Below are 23,947 nucleotides of genomic sequence, written 5' to 3' on the forward strand. Positions count from 1 at the left end.
TGTTGAACCCTCGCCACAGTCTACAACATGAATAGAAGCCAGCCCACTAACTGTACTGCCTCACTTACATCATGGCCTTCCTTTGCCAGGAGAAAGGTGAGCTCCATAGCCCAAGGCTCCCTGTACAGGGTCTGCTACCATTGAGACAGTGGCTACTGCTGCCCATCATAACCCTGAGCCATAGTGGAGACCACACAGGGGTCAACGCATTAGGATTCTCCAGGACAAGACTTTTCCTGAGAGGCAGAGTCCACATTTGTGCAAAGTTTGAAGAAATCATCCCTCAAAGCGTTCATGAGATATTGCGCTCAGGAGAATGTCCAGGACAAGCATACAGTACATACAGGCGTATGTATGACGACTCAAATACATTCGTCTATCGCGGGGCGGAGGCATAAAAAACAAACAAAGGCTTGAGGTGGAACAAACGTTTATTAATACACATCACATTATGATAGCGTTCAGTTGTCGCCCATTGGTAATTCTATATCCTGTATGTATGGACATTTGAGGATCAAATGAACGATGAATAGCTCAACCTTTTTTGTTATGGCTCTGTTTACCCTAACAGGAACTTTCCCTTGTGTCTGTCATGCTAATCATTTATTGGGAGAGAATTTTTTTCTGAAGCGCTTTATTGATTTAGCTTGGTGTTGCGTACCAGTGCACTGTTTGCTCTGTCAGTACACACACCCATCCATAACCATCCAGTTATGGAGCTGGCAGTAATGATGATGTCAGACTTTAAGACAGTAATACTTAATGTATATGTAGGCCTGTGTGTGTGTGTGTGTGTGTATATATGTATTAGTCCCCTCCAAAAGTATCGGAACGGTGAGTCCAATTCCTTTATTTTTGCTGTAGACTGGAAACATTTGGGTTTGACACCAAAATATGATTAGGAGACAATAGCTCAACATTTCAGCTTTCATTTCCAGGTATTTACATCTGGATCTGATACACAACTGAAAAGATAGCATTATTTGTAAAGGAACACCACATTTTTAGGTGAGCAAAAGTATTGGAACAGATAGACTTAAAATAAATTAAAGTGAATAAGACTTAATATTTTGTCCCAAATTCTTCTCTTGCAATAACCGCATCAAGCCTGTGACCCCTTGACATCACCAAACTTTTGCATTCTTCTTTTGTGATGCTTTTCCAGGCTTTCACCGCAGCCTCATTCAGTTGTTCATTCATGCTCTATAGCGTTTAAGTCTGGAGATTGACTTTGGGCAGTCTAAAACCTTCCACTTCTTGCCCCTTATTAACTCCTTTGTTGTGTTTTGGGTCATTATCTTGCTGCATGATGGAGGATCTTCCAATCAGTTTGGTTGCATATTTCCTTAAATTGTCAGACAAAATGTTTCTGTAGACTTAGAGTTAATTTAGCTGTTGCCATCATGTGTTACATCATCAATGAAGATTAATGAGCCCATCCGAGAAGAAGCCATGCAAGCCCAAGCCATGACTTTGCCTCCACCGTGTTTCACAGATGAGCTTGTATGTTTGGGGTCATGAGCAGATCCTTTCTTTCTCCGCCTTTCCATCACTTTGGTAAAGGTTCATCTTGACAACAACACAGTAACACATGATGGCAGCAGTAAAATAAGTCTACAGAAACATTTTGTCTGCCAAGTTAAAGAAGGATGCAACCAAACTGATTGGAAGATGCTCCCTCATGCAGCAAGATTATGATCCAAAAAAACTGCAAAAACAACAAAGGAGTTCATCAGGGGCAAGAAGTGGAAGGTTTTAGACTGGCCAAGTCAATCTCCAGACTTAAACGCTATAGAGCATGCATTTTACCTGCCAAAGAGGAGACCGAAGGGAGTAAACCCCTAACACAAACAGCAACTGAATGAGGCTGCGGTGAAAGCGTGGAAAAGCACCACAAAAGAAGAATGCAAACGTTTGGTGATGTCAATGGGTCACAGGCTTGATGCAGTTATTGCAAGCAAAGGATTTGCGAGAAAATATTACGTTTTATTCACTTTAATTTATTTAAAGTCTATCTGTTCCAATACTTTTGCTTGCCTAAAAATGTGGTGTTCCTTTTCAAATAATGCTATCTTCTCCGTTGTGTATCAGATGTGTGTGTGTTAATAGTATAAGTCTGGAGGAAGTGACATGATCGTATAAATCCAGATTTTAATCTAAAATGTTTATTTAAAAGCAGTTGAATTGTCAATGAAAAAATAGTCACGTCAAATAATTAGTCAGACAATAGGTGCTCAAAGCAGTTCAACTGGTTTTAAAATCTGAAGGGTCGGTGGATAAGAACAAACAAAGTTATTAGATCCCTTCAGGGCAGAGCTTGTGTGTGTGTGTGTGCGTGTGTGTCTGTTTGTTTGTGTGTGTGTGTGTGTTTTGTGGCAGTCCATTACCTTACCTCTAGGCTACTTCCTGGAAGGGAAGAAAAAAAAACCTTCCCAGGTAATTGTGTCCGTGCTGGGTGGGACCTTAAAGAATGTCAAACAAAGAGAGAGAGAGAGAGAGAGAGAGAGAGAGAGAGAGAGAGAGAGAGAGAGAGAGAGAGAGAGAGAGAGAGAGAGAGGCTGCTTGTCATAGCTGCCCAATAGAGGATTTGACCATCCGTGCTCATTTCCCACTGCACACACACACACACAACAGGTGAGCCAGTGTGGAAACAGAAGCCCTTACAGTGCCCTATCTGCTAGGGACAGTGGAAAGGTAAGCCTGCGTTTTTTCCTTAGACCTTGGAGTGTGATTTAACCTTCAATGTGGATGGATTATTCCAATTTTTCTTTGTATTCTAGTGTACATGTATCTGCTGTGCTAAGGTTAAAGGTTCAAGGCTAACTGCTAAGGTGGGGGGGGGGGACTTCTTTGATCCAAGGAGATTCTACAACGAGTGAAGTTTGTTGAGTAGGGCAATGCAAGCTTTTGTCATGGCTCAGTTGGGATGAATAAAGGCCCTTGTTCTCACAGAGATCAACACACTGATCCTGTGAGGTGTGTGTGTGTGTGTGTGTGTGTGTGTGTGTGTGTGTGTGACGTGTGTGTGTGTGTGTGTGTGTGTGTGTGTGTGTGGTCTGTCTGCCCCACTTGAAATCCAAAGGTTTTAAGGTTGAGATAAGTTGTGGGGTGTTAGATAGAGATGTTTGAGAACTCAATTTTGACAGTTTCAAGGGGCCTGACTTGCTGCTGTGGGTAACCTCTGCAGGGGCCAGCAGCCATCTAAAGGTGGGAATGAATTCAAAATAACTTTGACTGGAGGCAAATCTCCAGGCTCTAAACAAACAACAGCCATTTTTCTTAAGTTGTGCTTTACATTCAATATTTGTGAGACTTTCATTTTTTTTCAGTTCTTTATTTCAGAGGGAAACACTGTACTTATTATGTTCAATCCATTTTCATTGTATGCTATCCCAGTGTTTTTTCTTCTTAAAGGTGCACACACCTGCTGATTGTGTGTTCCCAAAGCAGCTGACTCTTCATGTGTTTAGTCAACAAGAGGAGACATCAGTCAAGAGTGGTCATCGCACCATGCGGGCTAAACATGTTGTGTTATGGTGTGGCTTTCAGAGTGGCTGGGAATGCTTACACCCTACTTTAGATAACAAAGATAAGGAAAGACCTACAGCCACAGAAAAGGATTGTTCCCCGTTGATCGGACTGATTGGAGACACCGATGCAGACACTCCTTAGTAGTCATTCATTCTTATGATATGACTAGCTTTCTCCAATCTATTTTCATTATGTTCCTGCCATTTAGGGCAGCACGTCGCCCAATTAGCATGCTAATTTCAACACTAAAAGATTTAGTAGGCATCTGGGTATTTCTAAAGCATGCTAAATCTGACCCCATGAATTGGGACATCTTAAATCATTTTTTCTACCGTACTAAATAGCAGAAGGTATGGCTATTGGAACGCTGGGAATGTTTGAATAAACTAAAATACATTCACATCATGGCATCTTCTTTATGGATTTTCCACCTAACATCACCCAAATTTGGTATTCAGCCAAAGGGACTGTTTAGGGAAACGCAACAACTTAGCATCCACTGTAAGTTGATGGGACACTGAATTGTCAGTTTTACAGAACACACAAACACGCATAACTGCTATATGTACTGCGATGTGTTGCCAGGCTGCAACCCAGGCTTTCATTGTCAGCATTTTGCCCCCACCTGACCCTGTGTCTCTCTCTGTGTGTCAGAGGTTGGGCGATTGAAAAACGGCATGGTAGTATTATGAGAATAAGGGAGGGATCACTTGGTCAATATTTGTTTAGGAGATATAGCTTTATGTACACTACAGTAACTGTAGCATGTGTGACTGCAGTCTGCTTGTGATAATATCTCCCTGCTTAACTCCATCTCTGTCGTGAAAGAAATGTCATATACAGGTAAACCGTCACACTTTCATAATTTTTCAGTATGATGTAATAATTTGCCATTACCTAAAATGTATTTTGAAACAGAAAAGAGAAGGAACAGCAGAAGAGAAAACAATGGGTAAAAGAAATGGCAGCATTGACATCTTAAAGCTCCCATATTATACACTTTTTGGTACTATTATACACCATATTATAAGGTCTTAGTGGTCCCTAATACGTTTTTCTTTAATTGTTTGCTGAAAAAAACTTTCAGATAATTTATTGTACTATGCTGATGTTCAGCTAATCTCACAATGGCCTATTTTTTAAAAAGAGCTGCAGCTCCCCTCGTATACAATCTTTGAGCTCCCCCCGCCCCCTGTCCGGAAGCGAAGCCAGATACGCCTCGCCCTCTGTCTGTCAGGGCCGTGGACCAATAAGAAATAGGGGTGTGGGCTGCACAGTGGAAGCTTCTGGCTTTCCAGTTTGTGAGGTCAGAAACAAGGAGAATTCTGACTGGAGTATATTAGGGGGGAGGGGTGGGGGTTTCAGAAAGGGGGAGAGTGAGAAAAGGAGAGATTGTTATTTTTTTAAATATTTTGGCAGTCTCTAGGCACACCGTGGACCCATGGATATGTTAGAACACATTTAAAAAGTGCATTTAACATAATATGTGACCTTTAAGGAAACCTGCTCATCCAGGACGTACAATACAGTTTCTCTCGGTTCCCAACCAGTTGTAGTTGTGCATATTTTACTTTTATTGTCCTTTTGGAACTTAGATTTAAGTGACCTTTGGCTTTTTCCTTTATATGCGAATGGAATGGAACTTTCTGTTGTTAGAAAGTAAGCAGAGATGTCCTGTGTGACCACCAGGCTCCATGGCAATATTGAAAGGCCTCTTCAGATGGAAGTGAACCGTGTTGGAATAAAATCAGACTAAATAAAGCCTTCTTTTTTTTATTATTATTATTTGGCATTTTCAAGCTTTATTAGATAGTACAGAGTTGAAATGGGGAGACAGAGAGAGAGGGGGGATGACCTGCAGTAAAGGTCCATGGGTCGGACTCGAACCCGCGACCATTGCAACGAAGGCCAGAGCTAATATGGTACGCGCTCTATCCACTACACCACCGGAGCGCCCAAATAATGCCTTCTTCATTCGACATCATTTCGGAACCTCTTTGTCTCAAAACATTTGCTGTGCATTGTTGTGTAATTGTCCGGCCCCTTTAAATATTGTAGCTACAGATGGTGCTGCATTTCTCTTGGGAGTCACCTCTTATTGTGTTTAAAAAATATTTACAGTATATATTGAAATTCAACTTTTAAAATGTTTATATTCAGCCAGTTAAGAACTTCCATGTTCGTTTTAATGATCTAAAAAATATAAGTTTTTTTTATTCCACCAACACAAAAGCAAACAAAAGAAGAAAATGCATTTATTTTGACATGACATACTGCACATCACAATTCAAGTCTAACCATCAATAAGCAAATCCAACATCCAGCAATCCAACAATACAATGGAAAAAAGAGGAAGAGGAAAAAATACTAATTCATAAATGCCTCTTCTTGCGTGCGTGCGTGTGTGTGTGTGTGTGTGTGTGTGTGTGTGTGTGTGTGCGTGTGCGTGTATGTGTGCGTGTGTGCGTGTGTGTGCGTGTGTGCGTGCGTGTGACCTGTTGTCTTGTCTCAGGTGGAGGGATGTTTGCCCGGCTGTGTGAGTGCTTCTGGTGGGACAGACTGTGGCTGCCTGTCAACCTGACCTGGGCTGACCTGGAGGACAGGGAGGGCCGGGTCTACGCCAAGGCCTCACACCTCTACGTCATCGTCCCCTACGCCTTCGCCTTCTTGTTCATCAGGTTCCTGTTTGAAAGGTAAGATCCACACTTCTTTTACTTTCCCACGTGGTTAATTATACTGCCTGTAAGATTTTTTTTCCCCCTTTTGTAATAAATAACAATTAAAGGGAAACATTACACACATACAGATCATACCTGTATAGAAAATAAGCGATACAAGACTAGACACACACACAGTAGAGGTGAGAATCTTAAAATGGCTTCGCGATTCGATAACATCGGTTGCATCCATAATTCTGGAATGGACTACAAAAATCTACATTTGTAAAAACTCATTATTAGCATCTTTTGCAAAATAGGAACATTGTGTGTGTGTGTGTGTGTGTGTGTGTGTGTGTGTGTGTGTGTGCGTGCGTGCGTGCGTGCGTGCGTGTGTGTTTTACTGTGTTCCAGGTGGATAGCAACACCACTTGCCCTCTCTGCTGGAATCAAGAGGAGAATCCATATGAAAGCAGAGGACAACCCCATCCTGGAGCTCTACTACACTACTCAGTGTAGGAACCCTGCTCAGGTAGAGAAAGTCCCACTGAAATAGCACTGATTGTGATTAACAAGACACTTCAAATATCAATACAGTCTATTCATAGTTCATAACTTAACTTGCTGTACCTTATTAGTTGTGTATTAATTGTGTATTTGTTTGACCTACTAATCCTACTAATGAATGATCCTGTTTTACTTTTATTCTTTCTGTTTCTCCGTATTTGAATATAACAAATTCAAATTCAATTCAAATAACTTTATTCTTCCTTTAGGAACCTCATATGTGGAGGAGCATCAGGGTACAACAGTATAACATTACATACAATATACAAACACACACACGCACACACACACACACACACACACACACACACACACACACACACACACACACACACACACACACACACACACACACACAGCATCAGCCCATACTCGACATATGGCAGATAAAAACAATCTTTGCTTAGCCTAGTGAATAGATAGTACCTCCATAGAGGAGGAGTAATAAATAAGTTTAAAAAGTTTAAAAAAATAGTCCAGGTGTTAAAAAAAAAGAGAGAGGAGACAGTTCAAAAAGGGTGTTAACCTTTCAAAAGTCTAATGGATGCCGGGACAAAGCTTGACAGGGCTCTGTTTGTTCTCACTGTAGGGGCTCTGTATCTGTGGCCTGAGGGTAAGAGGCAATACTGGCTGTGTAGAGTGTGTGTGATAAAGGTTTCTATTGTATATCTTCTGTCATCTTTATTGTAACATCAACCTGCCTAATGGACTACAGATGGAAATTAGCCGGAAAAAATAAAATAAGTAAACAAACAAACAAACCAACAAATAAATAAATGAATAAATAAATAAATAAATAAATAAATAAATAAATAAATAAATAAATAAATAAATAAATAAATAAATAAATAAATAAATAAATAAATAAATAAATAAATAAATAAATAAATAAATAAATAAATGACAACACCAATAAATAAACAAATAAACAAATAAACAAATAATTAAATAAATAAATAACTTCATGAGACCGTGAGCCTACACTGTGCATATCTCAGTTGTGGATATGGAGGCAGGCAGGCCTTCAGCTCTTCTGACTGTTAAAGGTCCAATATTATGCTCATTTTAAAGTTGAAGATTTTAATTTAGGTTTCTACTAGAAACTGTTTTCATGGAGAAGTGTCCAAAAAAAAACACCTTTATATTTCTCACAGCGCCATTGATGAATCTCCTATTTTCAGCCTCTGTCTGAAACGCTTCGTTTAAGAGCCTCTGTCTCTTTAAACCCCGCCTTCCAAAAACAGCCCAGTCTGCTCTGATTGGCTCTGAATACCTGAATGATCTCAAGATCATATTAGGAAGTCAAAACAAAAACATTGATATTTTATATCATTGTTATTACCCAAACAGTCTGTTCTGTAACCAAGTATAGCAGAGCTACTGAGCTACTGACTGGATCAGGCTTTTTTACAAGCAGCTCAGAACCGTGAAAAAAATACAATAACATTGTGGGTGCCGCATTTACCCTGCATTCCAATACCCATACTTTCATACTATTAAGTACGCCAGAAAAACATTTCGGATGTCCCAATACATGCATGTCAAGTGCAGTATTCCAAGAATACCTAGATGCCCCACTTAGTTTAATTTTTATTTTGCAGTATTTGTCTTTATTCTCGACATTTCTCGACATAATTAAACAATATCTGCCTTATCTGATTGTCTTTTCTCTCCCGTGACCGTAATACTCTTCTGTACTTTAGTATATAGGTTAGTAAAAAGAAAAAGTATGGGATTTGGAATGCAGGGATTGTTTCTTTTTGATAGCCAGTTTCAACATTAACCCTAAATGGCTGCACCATTACTCACAGCCCCCTCAAAGCTGTGAACAGCATAGAAACCGTAATGCTACCCAATATGCTTTTAAAATGTATGTTACATAGTTTAGATCTGTCCATGTGTAGCCTCTAATTGATTGATACAATAGATTTCTCTCAGGCAACAACAATGGTCTCTCATTAGGGGCATAATGAAGCAACCAGAGTCGACTTTGGATCTAATAGGCTGATCACATTTCACCTGTCCTGGTGTCTTTGCAGTGGTTACAATACAGGCCAGAGCTGATTTCAAAATATTTGGCTTTTCAATGGACTGGCTCCACTCCCTGTATACACATTATCTCTAATCTTATTACCTAGTACAATCCATTATGTCTTTTGCACCATCTTGATGCTGGTTATGAACAGTACATGTAACTGGTCTTTGCCCTCACAAAAACCTTGCAAATATAAGACTCCTAAAGCTTCGGAACAAATATATTTAAATAAGTTGAAAGCCACTATAGCGCACCTATGGAAAAAAAACACTGTTGCTTAAAGACCTACTTCACCGGTGGAAATATGAAGTTGTTTTGAACTCTGAGATCCTATGTAGTATAAATGTGCAAAAAAATTTAGAAATCGGTTCATCTTAGCCTGAGAAAAGGCAGAAAGAGTGTTTCATGGTTTCACTGTAGGATTAACAGGACAGCTGGGCCAAGGGAAGACTGAGGGAAGAAAAAACGCATTCATTATATTATAATAGCAATTTTATAATGATAGAACGCCAGTTCCGTATGGGTGAAGTATTCCTTTAAGTTAAATTAGAAATCTAACTGTTTTTAAATGAACAACAGCATTTATTGATTCAGAGAAACGACAAAAAGCAGCATTCTATATATGTGTGTGTGTGTGTGTGTGTGTGTGTGTGTGTGTGTGTGTGTGTGTGTGTGTGTGTGTGTGTGTGTGTTCACTCTCTTTAAGGCGGACATTGATGGGCTATCTAAGAAAAGCAGTTTGCCGGTGAGACAAGTTGAGCGCTGGTTCAGAAGAAGACACAAACAGGACCGTCCTGGAGTCCTGAAAAAGTTCAGAGAGGCCAGGTCAATACTCTGTGTGTGTGTGTGTGTGTTTTTTTAAACCTTTACAGATATATTCCCATTGAGACCGGAGACTGTTTTTCAAGGGAGACCTGTTCCCATTTACACACACATTCATACACCGATAGCAGGCTAACTATCAAGGCAAGGTGGGTGAAGTGTCTTGCCCAAAGACACAACAACCATGACACAAGGGGCAGGGCGGGAATCGAACCGCCAACCCTTCGATCATTGGCCAACGCGCTCTACCTCCTGAGCCACAATTGTGTGTGTGTGTGTGGGAGATGATAATAGTAATGCAATAGCCCTAATCTACAAATCTCCCCTTTGCTTCCTGCAGTTGGAGGTTTGTCTTCTATCTGTCGGCATCCATTGGAGGAGTGTTAGCACTGTACGATGTGAGTATAGCTTATTGATCCATCTTCACCTAGAATTAGTTTATGGAGGAAAATATTTGACCGTAAAGAGCGACTGCAAACAGCTGTGACAGGCACAAGCAATCCTTATGGGTGTGACTTTATCTTTCATAAAAACATTACTCTTCTACATTTTGAACAAATTCATGTTTTTTGCAGAAAGAATGGTTTTATGACTTTCGGGAAGTATGGACAGACTTTCCAAAGCAGGTTTGTATGCTCTTCTTATACACCATGATCATCATATTAACATCAGAGGAACTATTTGAATGGAATTCAAGTTTTGATACTAATTCTATAAACCATTTGAATGATATCATTTACATAATACATAGTAGTATACCTTAGTATGGATCTTGATTTGGATTTTCTTTTTAAGTGTGAATGCTGTATTAACAAATAAGAACGTGTTAAGCTGTGTGATACAGTATATTTGACCTTCTCCATTACAGTGCTGCTTTTTTTGAAGATATTTTTTGGCATTTTTCATGCTTTTATTGACAGTGTGAAGAGACAAAGGTGAAATGGGGCAAAGAGGGGAGTGACATGCAGAGAACGACCCGGGCGGGAATCGAACCTGGGTCTGCTGCTGGGCCCGGCCCCAGGGTTATTCTATCTTCTATCTATGATAGTATTACAGTGTCACAGCGTGCAGCTTTTTCAATGTATTTCATCCCTCACCTTCTTTGAGGAATGTAGTTAAGCCTTTGACACAAAACAAAGGTGATCAGCTAGAGTTTGAGTGGTGTCTGGCGGCAGCCAACGCCCTCCCCTCCTTGGCACTGAATCTAGCTATAGAACGGTGGCTATGCTCTAAGGTGGATCGTTTGTCGCCTGATATGGAAAAGATGAGGGTGTTCCTGAGCCTGGCCTTCAGCCTGGGGTTTGGTGGGGGTGGCCGGCACACAGCCTGACCCTCCCTTGGAAGATATACCTCTCCTGGTCCTGAATGATGCCATGTAGCTTACGGCTTCAACCTCTATTCAATGAGGATCTACCAGAGGACACAGGCTTGAACACCCTTGGGGGAGGCTTCCTACTCCTCTGTTCAGAGCTCTCTGCTGGGTGTGGAGGATATCTCCATGGGGCCATCATTTGTATGGCCCTGGCTAGCCTGCAGCTCCATGTTCCACAGACAGACTATAGGCTCAGGCTAGTGCCTTCTTCAAGCACAGCCCGGCCAGACCTCTTTCTCTGTTCCTCCTTCAGTACTTGAAGGAGCTCCATGCGTGCTGGAAGGACACCAGGGCCCTTCTACTGCCGATGTCCTGACCTTGGCAGGATGGGCTGGGCCTCATGCCACCCATTGAGCCTGCCATTGCCCCCCTCATTTGGGCTCCAGATCAGGCTTTGAGGCCAGATGCCAGGTGTCCCCGGCCTCAGTGCAGGGTCACAGACGACCTGCTTTCAAAGGCCTACGACTCAGCGGCACTGTCACTCAGAATCTTTGTGTTGTAAGAAGATTCTGGGAACAGACCATCTGTCGACACCAGAGTATATAGCCCTCAGGGGCCGGTTGCACCAGCTAGATGTAATAAAGTTGTTTGGTGTAAGCCCTACGTTGGACCTACCTATGTCCAGCCTAGTGATAAATGTTTACAGCGGTTGTAGCATCTAAAATTAGGACCGGGCGCAGCTACACTACGTCCGACAACGTATCTCCCGGTATATTGTGCTTCTCTTACGTTCAACACATCAGTGACTGTAAAATCAAAGGGAATGATCAGCTGTAGTGCCGTGGACAGAGCTCTGTTCCGTTACATGTTTACCTCTTTGAAAGTTGCAACTGCGGTGATAACTCATTAATTAATTCAACCGACTCAGCGCTGCTGAAAGGAAAGCGCTTAATTCATTCTCCATGTATCAATACAGAGGATTGTTTCAGTCTCTCATTGTTATTTCACGGCTGAAAGGCCTCTGATCCTGTTGCGTATTAGACACGCCATTTTCTCTGGTGTTACAAAATACTAGAAGTAGTAGCTAAGTAAATGCCATTTAACAGCATTCTTCTCCATTACATAAAAGATGTGTTACCTTGATTGAAGGTGAAGCAACACTTAGATCTTTATTTAAAAAAAATAGAGCCCAATTTTCATGACTGAAAGGAATAATACTCTGGCCTTGTGCTTGCTGCAGTTTTATGTAAAATGGACCTTACAAATGCTGTGATGTCATTCCATCTAACACACTGTGCTGGGTGTCTATATGATCCCAAGCCTCGTATATTAGCTTGCTATGGCATTGAAAATGGGAGCCGATGTTTAAGAGTGAACAATAGATACATCTACAGTTTCTTCCCTGCAGCTAAAGGCGTGTGGACAAAGAACACTGCCTTAAGGACAAACCTTTAGTTTATATAGCGCAGTTTCTCTACCTGTCTATCGTGTTACATGTTGTCAATCTATTTTATGACTCTGCCTCTGTCTCTCTGTGTCTCTCTGTGTCTCTCAGTCCATGCTGGAGTCTCAGTACTGGTACTATATCCTGGAGATGAGCTTCTATGGCTCACTGCTATTCAGCGTGGTTACCTTTGATGTCAAGAGAAAGGTGTGTAGTGGCTGTTTCGGACCAACATTTCAACTTTGATGTACAGCTCCGGAAAAAATGAAGAGACCACTCCAAATGTTCAGTGTCTCTTGTTTAACTCTTAAGAGGCATATATTTAAGGGAAATGAACATTTTGATTTTATAATATAAACTACTGACAACATTTCTACAAAACATCTGAATGAAAATATTGTTATTTAGAGCATTTTCAATAAGTAATGTAAGTTCATTATTTCCAGGGCTGTATACATTCACTGCTTGTATTTGTGATTCTAATTTAAAACATTTTCCTCTTTAATTCCCACATTAGAATTGACATATACCATTTTCACACAGTATGTACACATATTTTGAAGTTTTCATTAAAACCTTTCATATCCATATTATTTGGAATCAGAAACAACACAAATGCAAAGACAGTTAGAATGGCATGTAAAGCCTACACAATGTTACATTTAACCAGTGACATGGACTGTTTCATTAAATCATTTTACAAAATCTGCCTGCCCAAGTAACAGCTCAAAATAAATGACAGCACACCACCTTTTAAGTCTTCAATCTCTTTAGGATTGAACTGTGGTGATCCCAGCCAGACCCTCTGTCAGCACATTACAACTGATCTCAGCTCTGCCTCATTCTCTCCAAGTCTGCAAAGAAACCTTGGCAACATAATTGGCGACCAACTCTGACATGGTCATGACGCATTACAGACATATTACAATGTGTTTTCCATTGTTTTCTAAAACAAGTTTCCACTATTTCCACACTGCATTTGTTGCCATACAATTATTGAGTTATTTTGAGTGAATAAAGTTAGACTGCAAGGGATGTGGTGTGCACAATTCTTCAGGTTCTCTCTTCTCTAGTCCCATTCAGCTAATGCCTAGCTTCCCTCCTGAGCGGTGTGCTTCCAGCAGCATGGCACGGGACAGCTCGGTTACGCTAGGTCTGGCTTGCGTTTCCACCGCCGCCACTACCCTTATGATAAATGTTCTTCTTAAAAAAACCTGCTGAAAAATTGCATTTTCACATCTGTATATTAGTATTTTTTTATTCATAAAATGAAATGAGGCCGTATCCAAAACCGTTCCGTTAAAACTTTTGACTCTAATATGTCAAAATTAAATGAAGATTTTAACACTGGCTTTATCCAACATTACGGTTTTTGGTTTTTAAAGAGATGCTAATTATCCCAAAGGTTTCCCATGTGTAAACAAGAAACCTTGTCACCTCATTGGTAGACTGCTGTGATGTTTGCTGGGAAATTCAAGCTTCCTAGAAGGGATGAGCTCTTTTGATTTCAGCACTCACCTTTACCTGCCCTCTAGAACCAACGCAGGAGAAACATCCCGGTAACCCTTTACAATAAAAAAAAACCTATGTGTTAGGTAGCACAAAAAAAACTATTTAGAAGGTAACACATATCTATGTAGTAGGTACTACAATTTTGTGTACCTTATTGTAAAGTGTTACCAACATTACAGTTTTAGCCACACTTCTGTTAAGATCAATATAAATGAAATGAAATATCAATATAGCATTTAAGGCGGTGCAAGTGGGAATCACTATAGTTTAATAGTCAGGTAAAGTATTTTATGAGTTAAGCATGTTAATTAATTGACTGATGTTATTTATTTGATTTCTTTTTCACTCCTTCAGGATTTTAAAGAACAAGTCATCCACCATTTGGCCACGCTGGTCCTCTTGTCATTCTCCTGGTGTGTCAACTACATTCGTATAGGAACACTGGTCATGCTCATCCATGATGCATCCGATGTCTTACTGGAGGTCAGTCGCAGAAAACACAGGTTTTAAACAGCCCTTTCACCTGATAGCATGTTGATAGTGGAAACACCTGTAGAACCCTTTGACTATGTTCAGTGCCAACATTTTTCTTTCTACAATGAAACTGAAAACTGTGGCTAAGGTTAGGGAAATATTGTGTTTATGGTACACGATGCAGTATGATTAAACTAAGGGAGCGTACCTGGTTCAGGTTAAAGGTCGGGTCAGCGATTCTGGGGAATGCTGTTGTCAAAATCACTTTTTTTTAACCTTTATTTATACAGGTAAATCCCATTGAGACCGGAGACTCTTTTTCAAGGGAGACCTGTTCCCATTCCCACGTTACCATTCACACACACATTCACACACCGATAGCAGGCTAACTATCGACATTCACACGAGGCAAGGTGGGTGAAGTGTCTTGCCCAAGGACACAAAAACCATGACACAGGTGGCAGGGCGGGGATCTAACCGCCAACCAACTTCGAACATTGGCCGACCCGCTCTAACATCTGAGCCACAGTCGCCTTTCTGTTTACAACAAGTGTTCTCCAGAAGCGCTGACTCCTTCTTTAATAAAACATACTAGTACATTGGAAACAATGGCGGCGGCTCCTCAATATCCATTTTTATATTATTCTTGTATTGTCAGTAGCAGTAGTACTAGTAATTGTAGCAAGTCTAGTAGTAGAATTATTAATAGAATATACCCAAGGTAGCCCTTTGTAACTCACTAATTCTAAATGTATGGTTCCTAATGTGTATAAAGTAATTATTATTATTAGTAGTAATAATAATAATTAATTTTATTTATAGGAGCCTTTCAGGTCACCTTACAGGGCAGAGTTAAAAAGAACAACAACAATTATAAAAAGAAAAAAAAGTCACTCACTATTTAAGTGAGTTAACACAACCAGGTAAGACCAAAGTGACCACAGCTATAGCAATGAATGTTGCCATCAGATGTAAATTGCGTGGCCAACATTAATGTAATTCCAATAGCTACTTGTCTGGTTTAGATTACCATAAGGCTCTACAATGACTAGTAGTGTGTATGTTGTGCTGCAAAAAATGGAAATGGAAAAGTGGTAATTCAGTTCAAACTTGTGCTGTGTTGAATGTGGTTGAGTAACAACACATATTTATTTTTCTTTTAGTCTGCCAAATTATTCAACTATGCCAAATGGGAGACCGCCTGCAAAACTCTCTTTGTTTTGTTTGCCATAACTTTTATGGTAACCCGACTCGTCATTTTCCCTTTCTGGTAAGCTCATGTGAGGTGTGTTTGTGTGTGTTTGTGTGTGTGGGTGTGGGTGTGGGCGTGGGCGTGGGGGTGGGGGTGTGTGTAAGGATTCCATATGCATTTATGTCTATATTTGACTTTGAGAAGTATAATTCAGTTAACTTCCATAAAATCAGTTAGATTTTGATATTTAAACTTTATATAAACCTGGACTTATAAACTGAGAAATCTATTTTTGATGTTGATCACACACCGCGGACGCTATGTTACGTCATCATTTGCCTCTTTCATTCATCGTTGCTTTACTGTGCTGTAAACACTTCTGCATACGACTGAATAGATAGTTCAGCTGCTCATATTCAAAAGGAAACATTTTGTTTAAAGTTCTATGTTGAACTTTTTTAACAAAATCAATTTGATCAACAGAAAAATGTGGTTGTTTTTTTTAAATTCTGAAACATCTTTCTGACATTCACCTTCTGTTGAGCGTAGCACATTATTGCCACCCTACTGGTGCATTGTCCTAATACAACGCAGTATTAAACATCCACTCGGTTGTCTGCGGATTATAGCGGCACTGAGCAAAAACAAATGAAGACTAATTCAACAGCCGTGTGTGAAAAAACCTGGTTTAATGAAGGTTTTAATGTTCAGTTTGTGCTGGAATGGTTTGCAAGAAGTTATTGACACAGCTTCATTGTCATTTCCGAGGCTCTCGTTTGTGTTGATGGTGAGTTACATGTTGATGCTTATTTTGTCTATCCTAATCGATGGAAATGGATGGACAAACTATTTAGGACATTCTGAGTATATGCTGCCATCCTGATCAGGTTGTCCCTTAGACTCGGAGGTCATTGAGATTAGACCCATACAGATTGGAGAAAGTACAGACCGATTGTGGGAGAGAAATGAATGGGAAACATTAGAACCTTCAGGATTTTAGGGATTTGACAGAATTCTGGTGGATGTATTAACTGAGTGTTTATGGTATTTGTTTAAGAAGCCCTTAGCCAAAAACACATGATTAAACTATTCGCCTGAGAAACTGTGGCATGTCCCCAACCTCATGTTGTGTTAACACCAAGCTAGCCAATCCCGACACCATCTGCTCACATAAGTGTTCTAACATCGATTCATTTCTTCCAATCTAATGTACCATTGATATTAAACATTTGAACCCGAATCTGTGTGTGTTCTCTTGTGTTTCAGGCTGATCCACTGTACATGGGTCTACCCCCTTGAACACTACCCTGCCTTCTTTGGCTACTACTTCTTCAATGTGATGCTAGTGGTCCTTCTCTGTCTGCACATATTCTGGGCCTACCTTATTCTTCGCATGATCCGGAAATTTGTATTTGGCACTGTAAGTCTGCTCTGTGATAATCGTCTGCGTCATATCAAGATATGCAAATCTTTTTGTGTTGGTTTAAGCTGTTTGCTTGGCAATGTAAAAATCACCCGTGGAGAGAGAGAGGATTTGGCATTCTGAGGCTAAGGTCAAGGCTAGGAGGGCGCCAAGACAGCTTTGGCTGAATACAAACTATTTCTGTGTATGACACACGACTGGACCAATGGAACTGCCCCAAAGTTGGGTAAAGAGGAGTCGCAGGGCCCAAGAGAGCTGGTCGCATTCCTGGAAACTGTGGCCTGGTAGGATTGCACTCATCCAGGGAAGCACAGGTACTGATGTTCATGTCATACGGAGATCCGAGTTGGAGCGAGTAAGACAAGCATAGCAGCGTAACAATTGTGGGCTCCAATTGTGGGTATGATTCTCACTTTCGGGTGCGACATATCCCAGGTTCAGGTTCCGGACGAGCCCTCAATTGCAATCTCTCCAGTTTGACGGGGTAGGTGTAAGGTTGACCCCAGTTCGGTTATTCGAGTCAAAAGTGTATACACAAAACATGTTTCATAGTTGAAAGTAACAACCGTGTTCACTATACCAGTCAAAACCATCTTGCCTCCAGCGTCTTCCTCGCTGCTGCCTCAAGAATGCCAAATCACACACACGGTTCTATCATAGCAGAGTAACACATCCCAACTGCTTGCTTCTATTGTGCTTTTTGCCCTGTTGGACTTCATTGCAGTGATGTCACCAAATTCCTAGATGTCAGACATTCATTTGCAAACTCACCCTAATAGACTATGAGACTATTCAGACTAACAGTTGCCATTGACATATGCATTTTTTTTTTTTTTTGTATGAAGAAATAGGTTTGTGATACAACAAATCCAGTAGCACTATGACTCCAAAAGCATAAAGGAAAAAGCTTCACCGTTTTTCCTTGCAGAATATTACAAATCTCGGTTGTTTGTCTATTGTCTATTGTTTTCTGCTGCAGCTCATCTGCTCTCTGCTGGATGTTTAGTTCTTTTTGTTTTGCCTTTGGGCTCCACCAGCTGCTGTTCTGTTGTATTTACTAAAAAAGCCTTCTTCTGCTTCAATTTCCCTCTCTCTCTCTTTCACCCTTCATCTCATATGTGCTTTTCTTTCTACCTCTCTTCATGGACTGTGTTTTCCTTTTGTTTTTTTTCATGTGACAGCTGACCAGAGACGAGAGAAGTGACAATGAGGAAGAGGAGGAGGAGGAGGATGAAGAGAGCAGCACGGCGGAGGACGAAGGAGAGGAACGCCACAAGCTGGCCAATGGACGGGCGGCCGGAGAGAAGGGGGACAGGAACGGCTGCTATGGAGGCTCCAATCCACCTAAGAACATGTCCCGTTCAACTCTGTGTAATGACTAATTCATCTGAGTCCGAAATCGCGTTGAATAGAACAATCGTTAATACATTTCATCCTAAACGGAAGGACAAAATAAGCAAATAAGTCTGATTTTTTATTCTTCGGAACGTGACCTATAGTGCGTCTGGACTACACACTTGAATAGGGAGAGATAAGAGACGTTGAGCTGTTTGTGACTCTGTTAACCCTCCACAGTGTTGACTTTGGCGGCGCTTTACTTCACCGCCCTGCAAGTCATAAAGATACCAGCAGACCAAACAAGCAGAGGAAAAATACACACAACACGATGTGTGCTGACCAATAACATGTCATTTGTTTCCATCTTGCCTGTGAAGTTTGAAAGAGCTGAAAGAGAGAACAATTCTACCATGTCACTGGAAAGATTCAGATATGAACTCCTATTGGCAATGGCTGTGTTCGGAAGGCCATACTAACATCCTACTCATACTCATTTTGACGTCAATTTGAGTATGTGACAGTTGGGTATGCGAGTTTGGGTAGGCGAGAAATGCCCAGATGAGTTCTAACTTCCGGGAAGATTTTGGGTATGGATCGATTGTATACTTTTCCTACTCAAACGCCCCACAACATTGCGTCTTTTCAAATGACAAGGAAGTTTTTTTTTAAATTCATTATTTTCAATTCTGAATTTCCTGCACAACACAGGACTGTATGTCAAAATCTAGTTCTGTATCTAACCTGTGGAGGGCGATAATACGCTAAACAGCGTCTAAACGGCCGGAATCTTATAAGAAGAAAAATAAATTCTTTATTGCTTGAGTATACTTCAGTGTGAATGTTTCGACGCACCTCGCATACACAATCAATCTTTAAGTAGACAGAATGTAGTATATAGATGTTGAGTATTTAGGAGGGAGGACGTTAGTATGGCTTTCCGAACACATCCAATGTTCCCATGCCTATGATAATTGGACAAACAAGAACAAAATGTGATTTTTTTTTATCATGCACAGTATCAATGAGTTTGACGTACATTCATCTAAACTAAAGCATACATTTGGAGTAGGGATGTAACAATATACTGCAAAACGGTCGTTCGCGATATGAAAAGGCCACGAATGTCAACCTTACGTTTTTCCTTGTAATACCGTGTGACGGTAAAGAGGCGAGCTTGCATGGTAAATGCACTCGGTCATTGTGGAGAGTCTGGTGAGCAACGTTGTCGCGGGTGAATTATATCATTATGAATCCAGGCGAACGGGAGGAAATGAGATACAAAAAAAATAAAAAATAAAAGCATCCACCGCGACCGCGCGTTAAATCCCCGGTAAAGTCGGCGAACTTCCGTGAAAGCCAGATGAAGGAAATAAGTCCAAAGATCCTTAATATGTTCACCACAACTTCACGTGAATTCAGCATAGGAACTCAGCTATACCGGCAGGTTGCGCAATACTATGGAATCCCTTATAGGTCAAACAAGCTGACACTACTGTCAAACATAGGTGATGTTGCGAAAGTGTGAGGAAGGGAGGGGGGAGAGGAGTGCACTGCAAAAACATTGATTTTGAGACTGCAATTTTAGTTAATAACAAATAAAAATCATAATTTAATATTTTATTTAGTTCATTGTGCCTGTCATAATGTAGGCATATAAAGGTAAAAGCATGGCTTGTAAAAATAGTGTTGAATAAAATAGAGTTGATAGGCAAATAAAACATTACAAAATTGGAAAATGATCACACTATTGTTAAATTATTTTATCTTATGCATACTTTTACAGTTACAGACAAATGCCTAAATTAAGTTTAGATTTAAAATTCCTATTTCTTCTTAAAAAAGCAGTAGAGAAGCAGTGTCTTTGTTTTGGTGATAAGTTGTTTAAATCTCTCAGACATCTCTTCATAATAAGATACGAAAATTATTCGTGTGTGTTTTATTTAAATCAGCGGTACACCATTTAATTTGAGAGGGTAGAAATGAATTCCGCGCTTAATATCGTATCGTGATATCAATCGCAATATCGTATCGTATCGTACTCAAGATTTCATATCGTTACATCCCTAATTTGGAGTCAGTTATTAGGAGTTTTATATTCATGCCTTTGTGTCTAACAGAGAGATTACTGTAGTAATGTTAATAATGGTTGCGTCTGTATAGCTGTGTTGTTCTGCATGACATGGATTTGGGCAGCCATTATTGCACTGTATGACAACACCCAAAGCAGTATAAACAGAGACGCATTCCCGGTCTGCCCCTGCTGCCCTTGTCTGCATCTATTATGAAGTATATCAGGGCACATACTTTGCATGGCTGCATTAGCCTGTCCTCATTGGGGTAACCTAACCCCCCCCCCCCCCCCCCCCATCCTTTGTCTATGCATTCTGACACCTCCAAGTTCCTATCATGCACGGCCAGCACAAAAGTCTTGAGCTGGGAAAGTGCTATGTGACTACAGGTTTTTTCTATATGTCAAAAACAACTGTTTAATGAATATGCAGCTCGTAAGCACAACAAATGTTAAAATGATTTCTTAACACTTTTTGCAAAAAAATAAAAAAATAAAAATTGGTCGTTAAAGCTTGATAATAACAACACACACACACACACACACACACACACACACACACACACACACACACACACACACACAGAGACTCTGGTTAAGGCAGAAATGGAATTCCAACTTGCATTTTACCCAATTGGCAAAGCCTGTAATATGATGATGACCTATGAATAGAGTCCAAACAACCAACTCATGTTCCCCAGAAAAAGTTGATATGTGTAAACCATTCCCTGCATCATAAGCATCAACATGTTGAATCAAAGCTTCATACTTATTCTATATATATTTGACCAAACATACTACGACTATTACTGAGCAAACATTACATAAATGTCCCTTGTTTTTTTTGTTCCCTGAGTGGACGGGGGCAGCCCTTGATGGGTTCCAGAGCAGCATCTTGTATCCGGGGTCTGTGCTGGCTATGACCTGTGAAAGTAGCTCATACATGGGTAGGTTCACTAGGTTGGCTTTGGTTCATCACCAGTTGGCATTCCACATTCCAGAAACTGTGTTTATTGAACTGAAGTCTTGTAAACAGATTATGGAAAGTTTACTTAAAATTCTCTGCGCAAATGAAGTTTTTTTCACCACGCCACAGAATTTAAATACAAAATATGTGCTACATTTATAAAATGCAAATACATATTATACTGTATAGAGGCTGTCCCAATTTGCAAAGGCCAAATAGGAGGGCAGCTCTGATTGCTGAGCAACTGGAAAACCGAAAAACACAATTAATTATAATGAATATACATATAGACTAGCAGCTAAACATCATATAATGAACCCCCCCCCCCCTAAGAAGAGCCATAAATATTACCCAGACAAGAGCATCGCAATTACTAGGGCCACCAGAAGGAAATGCTCAAATATATACAGTATGTCGGCAAATATACAATGAACATCGCAGTGGGAAAAAGCAATAACTTCAGGCTAGGCTAAGTTCAAAAATATATGGACTGGAAATGTTGTTGTAAACAACAAAAAGCCTACTATACCTTTCAAATCATTATTATAAAAATGCATACACATTTTGAAAAAAACTTTATGTAATAGAAATCCTCTTAAACATTGAACTGTTTGATCTCGTCTCACACTAGAGCAATATAATATTAGAAAATAAAGAACAATTCTTTTTCCTGTTAAAATACTTATCATTCCTATTTAGAATCAGTCATAGTTCCGCTCTTCCCCACAAGATGGTGCCAATCACCTTGCTCTTCTCTGTTAAATCAAAGCAGGATCAGAATGCTTTGGCCACATGTGCAACAGAAGAATTGAAACAATTTCAAACTGGATTGAATGTGGACGCCCTCCTTACTGAGTGAATGGGATCAGGAATACATTTATGGAAACATGTTGACCGTGCTGATGACATTTATTGAAGTGTAAAAATGACTAAAAAAAACAGTAGTGAAAAGAACACTTCATTTATATAGTACATATTATAACCAATTCAGGCCTTTATGATTATTGTGAATAAGTTGAAATAAATGTATTTAATGTGTGTAGAAACGTGTAACAAACAAGGTAGAAACTATTGCTCACAAACCTGGGTCAAAAGGATATTAAAGGGATGAATCAACCTTTATAGAAATATTCACACTTTTTTTATGTTTTTGGGGTTATTCAATATGTTTCATGTCGCACAGGTCTGGTGGTTTGTGGCTCCCAGCCTGATTCCCCGACTGGTTCCTAATAAAGACTAAATCTATAAAACATCTGACAAATATAGAAAGAATACTTACCCTGCATTCCGAATCGCATATGTTCTACGATTTAGTATGGTAGAAAAAAGATTTAGGATGTCCCGATTTTTGTGGCCAGATTTAGGATGGTTAGAAAGACCCGGATGTCTAATACATCCAGCCAAGATTTTTAGTGCTGAAAACAGCATCCTATTTGGGCGATTCTGACCCATAATCCAGTGCGAACCTGAAGTGACTTTAAATCAACGGAGCCTCCATATGAAAACAAACGGGGATGCGACGAATATAAAAGCAAGAGGCAAGATCAAGGCGCAATGTTACGATGAAATAAATAAGTAAAAGTATGTCCCAATTGTATGCCTACTTTATCCTAACTAGATTCTTTTTACCATCAGATGTAGTATGTAGAATAGAAAAAAGAAAGAGTATGCGATTCAGAACGCAGGGAGAGATAAGACTCTGTAAACAATAAAGCTGTCATTCCATCCATCAGAGTCATTCACTACATTTAGATATGAGGTAGATTCTTCTGCAATGGTGAAGTGAATCAACACATGACAGAAAAAACCCAACCCAAACTAACATGGAGTTTTCAGATGCAGCGGGAGGCCTGTGTCCATTGTGTGAGTAGACTGGTGATTAGACAGCTCAATGCAGAGTGCCATGGCCATGCTCTATCGGCTCGGAAAATCACTTCCCTCCTCCATGAGGAGCCATCTGTGGTCAGTCCATCGGAGCCCCCCTCGGCACTCTAACACATTGCTGCCCACGCACACACACACACACACACACCCGCACGCACGCGCGCACACACACACACACACACACACACACACACACGTTTGTACGGCTATACTTGTGAGGACATTAATTGACATAATGTATTCCCTGGCCCCTAACCATCAAAACTAAATGCCTAACCCCAACCCTCACACTAACCATAACATAACCCTAAAACAGCCTTTTAAAGGACTGTCCCAAAAGTGAGAAGTTGCCAAAATGTTCTCACTTTCCAAAGATGTCCTCACTCTTAAGGTCTAAAACTGAAATTGTTCCTCACAACAATAGTTGTACAAGTACACACACACACACACACACACACACACACACACACACACACACACACACACACACACACACACACACACACACACACACACACACACACACACACACACACACACCATTTCACCAGTATGGGGCATATGTTGGCCTTTGAGGAATGTTTATATCTCCATTAGTTGTTCTCCATCTGATATAATAGGTAGTCACCACAGTAGTTGAAATACAACCAAATCCTCTTGCAGATTGGGCTCTTATATTCAGCTTTGCACCTCGGATGGTTGGCCCTGGGGTCAACCCCCC

General features: G+C 40.3%; 1 protein-coding gene across 1 annotated transcript; it reads left to right on the forward strand.

The window, feature by feature from the left end:
- Positions 1-2,560: 2,560 nt before the first annotated feature.
- cers3a (ceramide synthase 3a) lies at positions 2,561-20,619 on the forward strand. Its single transcript, XM_080030392.1, has 11 exons — positions 2,561-2,694; positions 6,044-6,224; positions 6,603-6,720; positions 9,497-9,615; positions 9,953-10,010; positions 10,188-10,238; positions 12,480-12,575; positions 14,235-14,363; positions 15,518-15,624; positions 16,813-16,966; positions 18,151-20,619. The coding sequence occupies exons 2-11, from the start codon at positions 6,052-6,054 to the stop codon at positions 18,349-18,351; spliced, it is 1,206 nt and encodes a 401-aa protein (XP_079886518.1). The 5' UTR covers positions 2,561-2,694; positions 6,044-6,051; the 3' UTR covers positions 18,352-20,619.
- The last annotated feature ends 3,328 nt before the right edge of the window (positions 20,620-23,947 follow it).

This window comes from Ammodytes marinus (assembly GCF_949987685.1).
Source record: "Ammodytes marinus genome assembly, chromosome: 1".
Classification (NCBI taxonomy): domain Eukaryota; kingdom Metazoa; phylum Chordata; class Actinopteri; order Uranoscopiformes; family Ammodytidae; genus Ammodytes; species Ammodytes marinus.